This window comes from Pristiophorus japonicus, chromosome 8, assembly GCF_044704955.1.
Source record: "Pristiophorus japonicus isolate sPriJap1 chromosome 8, sPriJap1.hap1, whole genome shotgun sequence".
NCBI classification, from domain to species: Eukaryota; Metazoa; Chordata; class Chondrichthyes; family Pristiophoridae; genus Pristiophorus; species Pristiophorus japonicus.
This window is the reverse complement of record NC_091984.1, coordinates 96,874,677-96,890,407: the sequence shown is the minus strand read 5'-3', so window position 1 is coordinate 96,890,407 and position 15,731 is coordinate 96,874,677. Positions and strand designations below refer to the sequence as shown.

Genomic DNA, 15,731 nt, shown 5'->3' with positions numbered 1-15,731 from the left:
AGTAACCCAATTTGGAGGGGCAGGCCTATAATTACAATACGCAAACGAGGCTCATTTAGAGATTTTGGCACGATTTGAAATTGACACCTCCTGCATGGCTTTCCCGGGGTTCTGGAAAATCTGCATTAAAACGGAGGTGAGATTTATCAGCATTTAATGGGGGTGGTTAAAGATCAGTAGTCCCGATATGAATAAAGGCTCAGTGCCCACAGCTGCTTTCTCAGTTCCCTCTGGGAAACGGTTTGGTGCGAATACTTGTTATGAGAGATTATTTGTACAGCTTGGAGGTGTTCACACAGCGAACATCAGGATGGGTGCGTAATGGCTGCTTTTGATTGGACTTCAGTTGAGGAAGACCATCAGAAGCAGCAAACGTGAGTTGTGGAGGGAGTTTCAGATAGTCAGTAGATAAGAGAGCAACAGAAGTTGCAGGAGGCACAACCCATGTAACCCAGGTGTACAGCTTCCTGGACCTCTCTGAGGAGCAGTGTTTCCGAAGGCTGACATTGTCATGTCAGGTGGTTGCAGACACCAAAAGGCTCCTAGAAGAAGATCTGATGGCCATGCATTGCCAATCGCTGTGAAAGTCACCACCGCCCTCAATTTGTTTGCCTTTGGTTCATTCCAGGGCACTATCGGAGACATATTGAGGATCTCTGTTGGCTGCACATAAATGTATACAGCAGGTGGATGGATTCTTTGTCAGGGTTAGGAGTTATGCAAATGTCCCCTGTGATGACAATAGCCAGAATGAGAGGACACTTGGATTCGTGTCTCTGGCTGGCTTTCACGGATGCAGGGTGCCATCAATGGCACATGGTTGGCAATCAAACACCGCATCAGGAGCATTTGTCAACCTCAGGGATTTCATTCCATTAATGTTCACCTGGTGTGCAACCACAAGAAAGAATTCATGCAGGTCTGCGCCAAATTTCCCTGGGAGCTGTCATAATACTTTCATTCTGCAGAAGTCCAACATTCCTGAACTGTGTACCTGTAATGGAACCAGCCTTGAGCAGCGTTCCCTGTAATTTTGTTTAGCCCACATGGCCCCTTTAAGGGGCTGCGTGAGCCATTCAAATGAACACGCATGCGCGGTTTTTACTTTGAAAAGCCGGCCTCGCGGGTTCCCTGGAGCACTGCACGGTGGTACAGCTTGCCGGGAACATTGGCCTTGAGGGGTGGCTGCCATGTGACAAAGGACACCAACTTCAAACCTGGCTGATTCCACCTTTTGAGAACCCCACTGATAAACACCAGGAACGCTATTATGGCAGGAGTATGACAACCAGATGTGTCATCGAGCAAACCATCGGCATGCTCAAGAAGTGCTTCAGCTGCCTGGACAGCTCTTTGGTGCCCTTCAGTGCTCACCAGCGAAGGACTCTAGGTCAATAGTGCATGCTGCATTCTGCACAACATAGCGCAGCAGCAAGAACTAGAGATGGAGGAGGAACGTGCAGCTTAGCACTCTTCATCTGGTGAGGATTCCAATGGAGAGAATAAAAGTGGGGTACCCAACACCAGACCCAAAATGCCAGGTATGTCCTAATAGCTCACAGATTCAGTTAGTCTCAGACTTAACAAAGTAGCTATCAAGTGTTCTGCACCCTTCTGTCACTGTCACAAAGCAGTCCCTGTAAGCAACTATCCACACCTTGCACATTAACTAATTGGCCTCAAGCCTTCACGTTCATCACCAAGCAACTAAAAACCCGAGTCGCCGCTTGGCAGGCAAGTATGGTGAGCACGGGAAAGTGGTGAAAATTAATAAAGTTAATGTATATAAATAAATGAAACTTGTCACAACATTTTTATAAACACCCACGTGCATACCCTTGGTGAACATTTCCTCTCCCGACTGCTCCTACAAGCCCCTGTGGCTTCAGCTGAGGTAGAGGCAGGCTGCTCTGACTTCTGATATGACCTGATTAGGTCATTAAACCACTTCCTGCATTGGGTTGAGGAACAGGGCAATTCTCCTGCTGTTGACCTCAGCCACCTGTAACCACACCGCGACCGGGTTCTTGCTGTTGCTTGGGAAGGTGATCTTTTTCCTTGCTGCACCCAGCAGTACATCAAGTGACATGTCACTGAAGTGGGGCTCAGCCTTTGACTGTCCTCTCTAGCAATGTTCCCAACCAATGCTCCCTTTTAAGCTGTATGGCCATGCAGTGCTCCAGGGGTCCCGTGCAGCCACCTTTTAAATTGAAAACACTGCGCACGCGTGGACATTTGAATGGACCACACAGCCCCCAAAAAACTACGGGGAGCATCGCTTCCAATTCCAAATTCCATCTTTGCAATGGCCCTTTAAGTGGTTGAGGTGAAATTGCGTCATGCGACTACGCACCACGCCCCTCGTACATTGGAGACATGAAACCTGCAAATTAAATGATAATGAGGTATTCCTGTTGAAATCGGACATTCTCTCATGTCCCAGGATCTTCAGCTTTTTACGCCCACTATCACCCCCCAGTTCCAGTTCAGATCCCGTCACTGCATTATTATCGGGCCCATTGATTACGTTCTGGGGTGTGGTTTCACGAGCAGCCGGTGCTCTCAATTGCCCATTATTTAGCTGCTAGCCTTGACTGTGAGAGTCAACAGGGCATTAGATCACGAACTGGCATCGCGGTTGAGCCTGACCCAGTCCTCGCCCAGCAGGGGTGCCTGGAGAATGATCAGGAGTGGGATGCATGCTTGGTGTTTCTCCTCCCTGGACCAAGGGTGATGAATTTCAGTGGGCAGTTGGAATAATGGCTGCTGCAGGTCTTTCACTGTAATCTTCGAAAAAGAGAGAATTCTGCAGAATTTCAAACTCTTGTTTAACATAAGAACCTAAGAAGCAGGAGTAGGCCTTACGGCCCCTCGAGCCTGCTCCGCCATTTAATACGATCATGGCTGATCCGATCAGGTCCACTTCCCTGCCTGCTCCCCATAACCCCTTATTCCCTTATCGGTTAAGAAACTGTCTATCTCTGTCTTAAATTTATTCAATATCCCAGCTTCCACAGCTCTCTGAGGCAGCGAATTCCACAGATTTACAACCCTTTGAGAGAAGAAATTCCTCCTCATCTCGGTTTTAAATGGGCGGCCCCTTATTCTAAGATTATACCCCTAGTTCTAGTCTTCCCCCATCAGTGGAAACATCCTCTCTGCATCCACCTTGTCAAGTCCCCTCATAATCTTATGCGTTTCGATAAGATCACCTCTCAATCTTCTGAATTCCAATGAGTAGAGGCCCAACCTACTCAACCCTTCCTCATAAGTCAACCCCCTCATCTCTGTAATCAACCTAGTGAAGCTTCTCTGAGCTGCTTCCAAAGCAAGTATATCCTTTCATAAATCTGGAAACCAAAACTGTACACAGTATTCCAGGTGTGGCCTCACCAATACCCTGTATAACTGTAGCAAGACTTCCCTGCTTTCATACTCCATCCCCTTTGCAATAAAGGCCAAGATTCCATTGACCTTCCTGATCACTTGCTGTACCTGCATACTAACCTTTTATGTTTCATGCACGAGTACCCCCAGGTCCCGCTGTACTGCAGCACTTTGCAATTTTTCTTCAATTAAATAATATATTGCTCTTTGATTTTTTTTTCTCTGCCGAAGTGCATGACCTCACATTTTACTCCATCTGCCAAATTTTTGCCCACTCACTTAGCCTGTCAATGTCCTTTGCAGATTTTTTTGTGTCCTCCTCACAGATTGCTTTTCCTCCCATCTTTGTATCATCCGCAAACTTGGCAAGCTTTAGCAAAAATGAGCATTGAATTCAGTTACAGAAGTTTGCAAGTATTACCAAGCCACTCGGTTGAAGGGATATATGTATTGTTACCTTCTGATGTCCTGAATTAGTCTACTTAATTGCTCACTGAAAATATTCGCATTCTATCCCAAATGTTTTCCTTTAGACTACGTTTCTTATTTTCTTATTTGGCTAAAGTCCAAAAGTAGAGCACCACTAATTTGAATACTCAATTTGGGGCGTTGTTGCAGCCCAGCCTGGATGTACAATAATATCTTTACCCTTTGGAACAATCGTTTGGTGACCCCCATCAATATTGTAACTTGGAGAATTTTGCGCAGAAACACGGGAATACCCATTTAAATGAAGGTAGATTTGTCTATTTTAATAAACTTGGTGTATCTATAGTAATGAATTTTCTTTAACTCCAATCAGGTAAAAGGTGTGAGCTGTGTGATGATGGGTACTATGGTGATCCGTTAGGAGAAAAGGGGCCCATGAGACCATGCAAACCTTGCCACTGCAGTGACAACATTGATCCGAATGCAGTAGGGAACTGTAATCGGCTGACGGGAGAGTGTTTAAAGTGCATCTACAACACTGATGGATTCTACTGTGACAGATGTAAAGATGGATTTTATGGAAATGCATTAAACCCAATTCCATCAGAAAAATGCAACGGTGAGTCTCGCATTTGACTTTGCCTCTATTAAATGTTCCTAAAATAACTATTAAATCTTTTTTTTTAAAGGGCGTACTGGCTTCAGTGAAATTTGATGAGTTTGAAATTTCCCTATCTCAGGAAGCAAGATGTAAAGCCCATTGGGATGATTTACTACCTTGACGTTATATAATTGTTGTTGTGCTGGAGAAAAACTGTTAAATTTCCCCATTCTTCTGATAAGCCCCGCCCCCTCCTACTTCTCCAGCTGGGTACCTTGGGCATTCTCCACAACTGCTTTCAGTGCCAACTTATGATAGACTGACAGGAATCACTTGGCTGGGTAATAGATTTCTTTCAACCCAACAACAAACCTTAGTATTCCACAGTGTTTCCCTGATGCTTATTTTTTGTTTGGGGCAGGGGCATTTACTGATGTTGCAAGAAGTGTGACTGAGATAAAACTCCTTCCTGATGTCTTTCATTGGATTTTTATGGGCAGGGTATTTCTAGGCAGAAATCATACAAATCTCTCCTAGTGAGTGAGATCTGGGAGTAGGTGCCTTGCCTGCATGCTTTACTAGAGAATAATATGAGGAGAAAATATAAAAATGATCTTCCTTGCTCTTCTCCGCCCAGCCTACCTATGTTCTCTTTTCCCCTCCCCTCCCCTGCACCCAAGAATTCTTTCTTCAAACTAAGGATATAATGCACTACTTTTCTTTTGCAGCTTGTAACTGTTCTCCTTATGGCACTGTGGATCAGCAAAGGAATTGCAACCAGGTCACTGGTCTGTGCGAGTGCTTAATTCATGTTGAAGGCAGGGACTGTAGTCGGTGTGAGCCGGGCTTCTACAATCTTCTTAGTGGCCAGGGCTGTCAGAGGTAAGTCAAGAGAGGAATTTGCAGTTTTGTCCTCCTCAGCTGATTCCTTACCAACTGCCTTCTATGTGCTTGTATAATCTGGGTTATTGGAGACCAATAGCTGATGGCACATTGTGTTGAAATACCAATGCCCTCTGGCATGGGGTGGCAAGATATAGTCCGAGACCTTCCCATGTTGCTGCGGAAAGCACTGAGCAGAGGCTTTGTTTAATCCTATTCCTAAAAAAGGTGGTAGAAGGAATAGTCAACACTCAGTGCTCAAGCACCTTTGAAGAGCAACATGAGTGATTGAACTAAAATGTTGCATATTATTGGCTCAAGTGCAATTATGATGTAAAAAATGGCTTTCTATCTGCAGTCATCAGTTAGTTCATTTCACTGGTGAATCAAGTAAATAAGCCACTCTTGACCACAATGCTGGAGTGAAAAGGGCCCTTGTGAGGCCACAAGAGAGGGAAACCTTTCTGTAAAATGAAGTTAAGGTTGTAAATTCCAGAGTTACACTTTTTGGACAGCTAGCTCCCATCTAACATTGTATTTAATTTGTTTGTGTTACAAAATAAACAGTGGAATTAAGTTGTAGCAAGGACGGATGCTTCACAAAATTGACCCTTTTAATACAGCAATGAAGCAGGTTTTCTCTCTGCATATGCGGCTGCGGGAATAAATATAGTTGGAGAACACAAAGGGAACTACAGGATATGAATTACATTGAAGGGCCACTGGTTTCCTGTGAAAACTAACAATCGGGACGTGTTCGGCCGTCTGAAAGCTACTGGCATCTCTCAACCTGTCACTGACTGCTGCTGCCCAATTCTCCTGATCTGTTGTTGCTCTGTCCCTATCTATCCATGCAAATCCTGTAGTGCAAAATCAGTAAATCATTCAGCAATGCTGTGAGCAGAAGGATCTTTAATAAAATTGTGAATGGTAATACAAGAAAGATGTCTGTGCAAGCTACAGGTGTGAAAGATGGCAATCTGCACAAAGGACAGGAAAGAATGGCTGTGTTTGAGAGGGACAGACAACAAGGAGAACAAGGGAGTGCAGGTAATACAAGAGAGAAACAGCCTATCTCAAAGAGGGATGCGAGTGAGTGGACAGCACAATTTTCTGCTTTGAGCAACCAGTGTCAAGATCTAAAATTCCCAGGTTGAATGTAAAGTTCCCTCCATACAACATTCCTTCACTTTTACCTCATAGAAATAAAAGCTCCAGTTTTGTTGTACTGCTTTAATTCTTGGCTTGTTGACAGCTGTGGCGCAGAAATTGGAAAGAGGCTAAGATTCAACGTCGGAAATGTTTTGTTATAAATCAGTAAATTCACTGCAGTTTGATGCACTGATTTGGAACAGCTGTAGATTCTGAAGTACAGATGCAGCAGTTTACGAACAACTCTGCACTCTATCCATAACATCACTCTGTGCCAATCTTACTAGTGCACTGTATGAAGAAACTATAAAATAGGTGTTTGGTAAACTGATGCACATGCTAATGGCCTGATTGGCATAACCATTTGGGTTCAGAAATATTAAGAAAAGTTTTTTTTTAATATAAGTGATGCTGTTTAATTATAGATTTCATGCTGAGGCCAATAACCCATAATTGACATTGCTCAATCTTTGAAAAGTCCTGTAAATTGGCTGCTATTCAAAATAGACAGTCTTGGCCCAGATTTTGCATTAAACATAACATTGAGGTTATCAGCACTCACCGGTAATATGGAATAAATTGGACATCAACTTCCAGAGTCCACACATGTGCAGTAAAAGGCGGAAATCCAGAAGTTGCTGTCTGATTTGTCCTGCTCCTCCACAAGCTGCGCTACACTGCTACCTCACTGAGGGACTTGGCATTGAAATCCATGCTAAACACTCCAGAAAAAGGGCTGGTGCAATCAGATGTAAGTGCATTTTTAATAGCATGATAAGTGGTAATTACTGCCAGACAACCTCTCTGGCACTGAAAATTTAATTTTACAAGTGTGGAGTCTCATTCCCTCAGAATTTAATTATTGTTAGAGATTTTATCAATATTTAAACAATTTTTTTTGAATTTTCATCACTCTCTTAATCCTATCTTTCTTCCCCTCACTTTATTTTGCTTTCTGCACATGGTTTTACAATGAATGAAATATTCTCATTTACACTTTCTGGTTTAGGATCAGTGTCTGAGGATTCTTCAATCTGATTGGTTGAAAAGTCACACTGTTGCTTGTCCTGTTCACACATCTCAGATCCCCTATAGAGGGCGCCGCATTGGATCAGACGCTCGAAAGCCCATAAAATCTCTAGGCAGCTGTAAGCGTAATGAACGGCGAGTGCTGTTCCATTGCTGCTGACCACAAAATCCAGGCTAATAAATTCCACAAATGAAAATAAATTGTTTAAACTTTGTAACACTCATTACAGAGGAGGAGTAATAGTAGGACTCGGTCTATAAATTCCTAAAACACTTGAACATGGATTTTGACTTGGTCACTGTATCCAATATTTTGTTTAAATCCCACTACCTGATAACTCGTTTATGACTGTCACTAATGAGTTATGTTTAATGGCTCCTGGGGTAATCCTTTTCTACAACTCTTCATTATGTATTCTACTTGTACCACAGATTGAATACAAGTATTAATTTTGTTAGAAATAGTGATGAGATTGCAGAGTTGATCTAACATCACTGCAAAATATGTTTCTCCCACTCACTTCACAGCACTATCTAGTCTTAAGTCTGCTAGTTACTCCAAGACATGTGAAAAATATTTGACTGAGGTAATCACTTCTGCTATAATGTGTTACTATAATATTTGCATGAACTGTACCCGACCCTTTTATAGTATATGATGGGACCTGGATAATCTTACAATCCAATAGTTAACATTATTCACAGTACAACATGAAGGGCTTTATTGATTTGCGTTCACTGATTGTTTGCACTCAGGTGTGATTGTAACCCCATTGGTTCTGTTAATGGCCAGTGTGATACCGAAAATGGACAATGTGAATGCCAACCTGGTGTTGTTGGTCGGCAGTGTGACACCTGTGAACCATATCACTTTGGATTTGGCCAGGCTGGATGCAAACGTAAGCAAAACAATTTTTTATTTAAATACTAAACAAAAAATTAAAATTATTTCATCAATTTCCAAAAAAAGCCAAAGGCATAAGTAGTGTTTCTATTTCTGCAGCCTGTGACTGTGACCGTGAGGGCTCTAGATCCCTACAATGCAAGGAAGATGGAAAGTGTGACTGTAAGGAAGGGTTTGTGGGTACACACTGTGACCAATGCGAAGAAAACTATTTCTACAACCGGACGAGACCTGGCTGCCAGGAGTGTCCTACTTGTTACAGGCTGGTAAAAGATAAGGTAGGAGTTTCATTTCTTCATTTGGTAGTTACATTTTTATACACAATACGTCATATGATCCAGTGCCCCATGAAAGTCATAACACTAGAGGCTGCCTCAAGTCGTCATTGTTTTTTCCAGTCTCCCCTACCAGATCATTAGCTGACATTTGAAATCTAACTAGGAATTTGGAATAAACAATCTGAGCTGGTGGTACTTGGGTCTATGTTTAACCTTCCCTTTACTTGGGTTTAACTCCAGCCCTGTCTAACTGGTTGAAGCGCACCTCTTGGCCTATGTGAAATGAGTTTTGGCTCACTTAATTGGTTCCCCAGTGTGCCCACAACCCACACATTGCCCCTAAATTGGTTCTCACTCAATGAAACCACTGGAGACTGAAGAATTCACATTGGGAAGTTGGTGTCCTTCTGATGCTGCAACTACTTGAAAATGAGGGTCTGTGAATGTTGGGTATGGGTAAGACCAGGCTCACTGATAAACCGCCCATCTAATAGGTCGAATAGTTTAGTAGCATTTAACCTCTTCACTTATACACGAAGAAATGACAACTTGAACGAGATGCCTTTTGGCGACCAGCACTTAGAACCATGAAATGTTCCATCCCATCAAATCCATGCCTGTTGTTTTCTCCACTTGAACCACCCAGTCCAATCTCATTCGCCACTTGTTTCCTCTATTCTTCAACATACCTTGTTTTTTAAGCATCTTTTCAAAAGAATATTGCTTCAACAACAGCTTATGGCAAATATCCATTTTCTAGCCACTCTGTTTTAATGTCTCCATTATTTCACTTTCTGATTATCTTAAATTTGTGCCCTCTTATTACTATCCTGCCTACCTATGGAAACAATTATCATTATTTATCTTTTATCTTAACCCTTCATAATCTTGAAGATCTTGATTAAGTCACCCATAATCTTTTCAACGTTGGTGAACTAGCCCTGTTTCGAAAGTCTCTCTTCATAACTGTTGTACTTCAGTTCCGGTAACATCCCAATGAATCTGCACTGCACCTTTTCCATGGTTTTATATCCATTCTATAATCGGGTTCCCAAAACTACACAATGCTCCAACTGTAGTCCAACTAAGGTTTTGTATGAACTCCACTTGTTGAGGAGTCTAAAACTAGGGGGTCATAAATATAAGATAGTCACTAATAAATCCAATAAGGAATTCAGGAGAAGTTTATTTACACAGAAGAGTGGTTAAAATGTGGAACTTGCTACCACTATGGAATAGTTTAGGAGAATAGCATAGGTGCATTTAAGGGAAAGCCAGATAAATACATGAGGGAGAAATATTTAATTGGAGGAAGGCCAATTTCAGTGGAATGAGAATGGATCTGGCCCAGGTAAATTGGTATCAAAGATTGGCAGACAAAACTGTAATGGCTGCATTTAGAGAAAATAGTTGGGGTACATTCCCACGAGGGGGGAAAGTAGGGCAACTAAAGTCAGAGCTCCCTGGATGACGAAAGAAATAGAGAGTAAGATGAAGCTGAAAAAAAGCATGTATGACAGATGTCCGTTCGAGAATACATTTGAGAATCAGGCTAAATATAGAAAGTTCAGAGGAGAAGTGAAAAAGAAAATAAGGGGCAAAGAAAGGGTATGAGAATAGAATGGCAGCTAACAAAAGGTAATCCAAAAGTCTTCTATAGGCATATCAATAGTAAACGGGTAGTCAGAGGAGGGGTGGGACCAAAATGGAGACCTACACATGCAGGCAGATGGTATGGCTGAGGTACTGAATGAGTTATTTGCATCTGTCTTCACCAAGAAAGAAGATGCTGCCTTAGACATAGCGAAGGAGGAGGTAGAGGAGATACTGGATGGGATAAAAATTGAAAGAGGAGGTACTAGAAAGGCTGAGTGTTAACAACAACAACAACTTGTATTTATATAGCACCTTTTAATGTAGTAAAGGTGCTTCACAGGAGTGTTATAAGGGGCAGCAGACATCTTAACGTCTCGGTTTAACATCTCATCCAAAAGACACCACCTCCGATAGTAGTCAGCCTAGATTTTTATTGTGCTCAAGTCCCTGGAGTAGGACTTGAACCCACAACCTTCTGACTCCGAGGCGAGGGTGCTACCCACTGAGCCACAGCTGACAGAAAGCAAATCGTGTTTAACCAACTTGATCAAATTTTTTTGATGAGGTAACAGAGAGGGTTGATGAATGCTTTGCGGTTGAGGTGGTGTACATGGATTTACAAAAGGCGTTTGACAAAGTGCCACTTAATAGGCTTTCCAACAAAGTTGAATCCCATGGAATAAAAGGGACAGTGGCAGCATGGATATGAAATTGGCTAAGTGACAGGAAACCAAGAGTAGTGGTGAACGGTTGTTTTTTGAACTGGAAGAAGGTATGCAGTGGTGTTCCCCAGGGGTCGGTTCTAGGATCACTGGTTTTCTTGATATATATTACCGACTTGGCTGTGGCTGTACAGGGCACAATTTCACATGTATATGTGCACAAATTGTTGAAGGTGGCAGGGCAGTTTTAGAAAGCAGTTAAAGAGGCTTGCGTGATCATGGGCTTCATGAATAGAGGTATAGAGTACAAAAGCGTGAAAATTATGATGAACCTGTATAAAACGCTGGTTTGGCCTCAACTGGAGTATTGTGTTCCATTCTGGGCACCGCACTTTAGGAAGAATGTGAAGGAATTAAAGAGCGTGCAGAAACGATTTACCAGAATGATATTGGAGATGAGAGACTTCAATTACGTGGATAGACCGGAGAAGCTAGGATTGTTCTCCTTGGAGCAGAGATGATTGAACGGAGATTTGATAGAGGTGTTCAAAATCATAAGGGGTCTAGACAGAATAGATAGAGAAACTGTTCCCATTGGTGGAAGAGTCAAGAACCAGAGGACACCGATTTAAGGTGATTGGCAAAAGAACCAAAAACGACATAAGAATTTTTTTTTCGCACCATGTGGTTAGGATCTGGAATGCACTGCCTGAAAGAGTGGTGGAGGCAGACTGAATCACAGCTTTCAAAAGGGAGTTGGATAAGTACCTGAAGGAAAAAAAATTGCAGGGCTACGAGGGAGTAGGATAAACTGATGTGCTCTTGCAGAGAGCCGGCATGGGATTGACGGGCTGAATGGCCGCCTTCCGTGCTGTAACCATTCTATGAAAGCAGTAGAATGATGCTGGTGGGGTTAAATCGAGTAGGGAGGAAGCATAAACACTGGCATAGACCAGTTGGGCTGACTGGCCAGTTTCTGTGCTGTAAATTCTATGTAATCCCAATTTGATGTCATCCGATTTTGAGTTACAAAGTCCAGATAAATCCAGGTGTGGATCTCTGCCTCAGCATGAGTCAGGAGACAGGAGGAATAAAAGCTTTGCCACATGACTGGGCAGTGTGATAGCAGCCTCTACACTTGAGTTACCACTAATAGTAAGGGAAGGAAAGTATTTTAAGTAAAATTAAACTTACTATAAATACAGCAATCTTCACAACTGACTATAGATTATCATTGAATAACCTCATAAGTATTTTTGTTAATAACCGGAACATTTTTAACCAGTAAGTCCAAGAAAGGAGTAAAGAGAAGTGAAGAACAGTGTTTTGAAAAATAAATAAACTTGTTTTCAGCAATGTAATACTTTTAATTAGTGATTAAATCTCAAATAACAACTTTGAAGCCAAGGGTACACATGCATTGCTTTTCTTTCTTGTACCAGGATGTACTATATTTGGCTTCAGTTGCCAAAAAGAGTTCCAGAGGGCATGCTAGTTTATCTTGTTTTGATTGGCTGAGTAATTGTATGTCACTAAATAAGATTGCTTGAGCTGTAATTGACTTAATCGGTTTCTTGCCGGATATCTTTTATTCTGTGTTCAGGTAAATGAACATAGGCAGAAACTTAAGGACTTGGAAGATCTAATTGCAAACCTTGGGACAAGCCAGGACACAGTGAGTGACAAGGCCTTTGAAGAGAGACTCAAGGAAGCTGAAAGAGCCATTATGGACTTGCTGAGGGATGCTAAAAACATGAGAGGTATACATTGTAGCTGACATCTTGGACTTGATAACAAAATGATTAAAAATTCCAGTTAGCTTTTTGGCACTTGACCTTTTATTGCAATTTCCTTAACTGAAATCTTTCACACTGTAGTACCATTTAATTTGTGACCGAGATGCCCATTTTGTTCTTTAAGTAATTTAGTTATGAAGAATCTAACCCTCCCTGAACTCTTGTAAACACCTAAACGCAAAGTTACTCCTGATAAAATAGGTACTGAAATGGCAAATAGGATTTATTGAATTATAAACGAGAGGAATATATCACATGCAAAAAATCTATGAGCCATATATAGATCACTATCCAGTATTAATCTCCACCCCCCACCCCCATTTTGCTGAACATTGGGTAAGCCTAGGATATGGCTGGACTGTGATGCCCATTATGGTTGGTTAATTTGTTGGCATTATCTCTGTTCTTCGTTTGCAAACAATCACTTTGGCAAAGTACTGAAGGGCTGCTGGCACTCGTAGAACAATTCGACAGCATGAGGTATAGACTTCATAGGAGAAGGGAAGGAACGTGTAAAATATTCAGGGGAGTAGGGTAGAGAAGAAAATAAATCACTATGAAGAAGATTTCTGATTCCTAAAACAGAGATCTTGATTTATTTTATTGGGATGGCATTAATCCCATTTTTTTTGGATTGATTTTTAAAATGTATCTATTTCCTGATGAGCTATTTCAGTAGAATTTGCTTTCTGTGAACCCTATATAGCACAGTAAATGTTGAATATAGAAGGAAAGCAGCAAAGTGAACCAGGGGAAAACCAACCATATACAACTTGGGTGGGCCACAGTAAAGCTTTAGGGGTGGATTTTAATTCCCAGTAGGTTTCCTGATGGGAAACTACAGAAGTCAGTTAATTTCCTGCCCGCATGTGGCAACATGATACCACAGCAATTTCCACTGCAAGGCCTTGGAAGTGGCTGCTGGCCTGGTCAAAATTGGGCAGCTTATGACCGCCAATCGGTGTGCAGATGGGAAAGGGGAAAGCTGAAATGGGTCAACAGCAAAAATGTTGTATTTGACTGACTGCAGAAATTTCAGATGGACCTAAAAAAAAGCTGTGAGGTCATCACTCAAACTTATATTCCCCAAACAGACAGGACATTCATGACTTTTACTGCCATTATATGTGAGAATGTCACTCGTGCATTTTCTTTGCCCTGTTTCTGCTATGGAGGATTGGTGATTTACCTTGGATTAGACTACCTCAGATTAGATTACCTCACATTAACAGGCCTTGCAAATCTCATCGAGTATGGTGCAATTTTTTTTCGCTAACCATTTTCCTGTTTACCCACCAGCCAATACTAAACTTGCTCATATGTCTCTCTGAAAATACATACCCATTGTGAAATCTTCCCTAATATGGACATGTAACTTCTTTTTAACAGATGTAGACAAAAATCTAATGGACCGATTGGCTGAAATTAATAACACTCTGTCCACTCAGTGGGGACGTCTGCAAAATATAAAGGATACAGTAGATAAAACTGAAGACTTGGCCGAACGATCCAATAATCGTATCCAGGATGCAGAGAAAGTGATCTCAAATGCACGTAGAGAGCTTGAAAAGGCCAAGGAAACCTTGGGCAATGTGGTAAGTGTTTCTGCGCAAACCTCTTCGAATAACATTCAGATCAATTCTTACTTTGCAACAATACCCAGAGTTAAAGATTTTATAAACTATGGTTTAAAACTTTATTTTGACACCCAAATATTTCACATCAAGAGGGTCAAAGAAAGCATTTCCATTTGAAAATTAAAGCTTTAACACTATCGTTCATTTTTTCTTGGCTCCCTTTTACTTTCCAGCTGAATTATAGTAAGGAGATTCTATAATGTTCTATTGAGCAGTTAAAGATGTCCAGTACTTCAATTATTTTTTTGTACCATGGAAGATTTAATTTTATAGGTGACCTCAGTCAACTATTTCAATTGATTATTTTGTAACTCTGGGTCATGTGTTCAACCAATCATGAAGAATGATTAATTTTATTACTGTAGCCCATAAACCTGCAACCAAAATAGAATTGTACTGACCTGGGAGTTGTTTGATATGAGAAGTACATTGATTCATGATGCTCACCTATATAACTCCACTTGCCCTTTGAGTCCATGAGTTATGTCTTTCCAGTATCCTGATGAATTATTCTTGCCAGTAATGCTGTGCTTTTACATTCTAGAGGATGAGTAAAGGACTTATCTGATCTCTGTGTCTCAGCTACTCACTGGGTAAACTCTTTGGGAAGCTCTGTTTTGGTGAGCCTCCCTCTTAAACGTAATTTTTACCCTGTTTGGTGTCTCCATTCTGTGACGAGAGTATTGGTGGCCTACCTTCAGACTAAGGGTGTAGTTAGAAAAATATTTTTGTACACCCATTGCCTTGTTCTTTTATCTCTTTCTCGAACCTCTCCTCCCCCACCATACCTGCCCCACAATAGGTTGGAGAATTAGGGGTTTGATGGTCTAAATGAGCTGTGGGAGCTAAAGTAACTATTATGTGCTAACAATTTTCCGAATAAGAGTAGTGTCCTTATGAATCGTCCGAAATACTTTTCTGATCTGTTAAGAAAGGTACATACTTTATGTAGATTGTTAAACTGCACTTGGCTACTTTTCCCCTTCCTGTGAGAAAGTGGTTCTATTGCATTTCATAAAATGTGTAGAAAATACTCCTGGATCGTAAATTGATTTTTTTACTTTTCTGCAGTCAATAGCAACACCAGATTCCAGCGCTGATCCAAATAACATGACACTTCTAGCAGAAGAAGCTCGCAACCTTGCTGAAAGGTAAGAATTTCATTCAAGGTCAATGGGTAACTCGGTGTTTTTCACCTCTGGAGCTTGGATTTCCTTCCAACAAAGCTGAGGGGATTGATGTTTGTCTGTGCTCTCTCACCAAAAGTCTCAACTACAACTCAAAACTACCTTTGAAATAGGCCGTCTTTGTCAGAGGGAACAAGGATTGCTTACTTGCTACATACACTAAGGAGATATTTTTGAGGTTATGGGTAAGC

At 41.5% G+C, this 15,731-nt stretch overlaps 1 protein-coding gene across 1 annotated transcript in view; it reads left to right on the top strand.

Annotated features, from left to right (window-relative positions):
* lamc1 (laminin, gamma 1) overlaps positions 1-15,731 on the top strand; it is a 295,041-nt gene that overhangs the window by 253,533 nt on the left and 25,777 nt on the right. Inside the window, exons 14-20 of the mRNA XM_070887137.1 lie at positions 4,190-4,435; positions 5,146-5,299; positions 8,237-8,379; positions 8,484-8,662; positions 12,524-12,680; positions 14,106-14,311; positions 15,425-15,504. Coding sequence (XP_070743238.1) covers positions 4,190-4,435; positions 5,146-5,299; positions 8,237-8,379; positions 8,484-8,662; positions 12,524-12,680; positions 14,106-14,311; positions 15,425-15,504 — 1,165 coding nt within the window. The remainder of the gene's footprint in view (positions 1-4,189; positions 4,436-5,145; positions 5,300-8,236; positions 8,380-8,483; positions 8,663-12,523; positions 12,681-14,105; positions 14,312-15,424; positions 15,505-15,731) is intronic.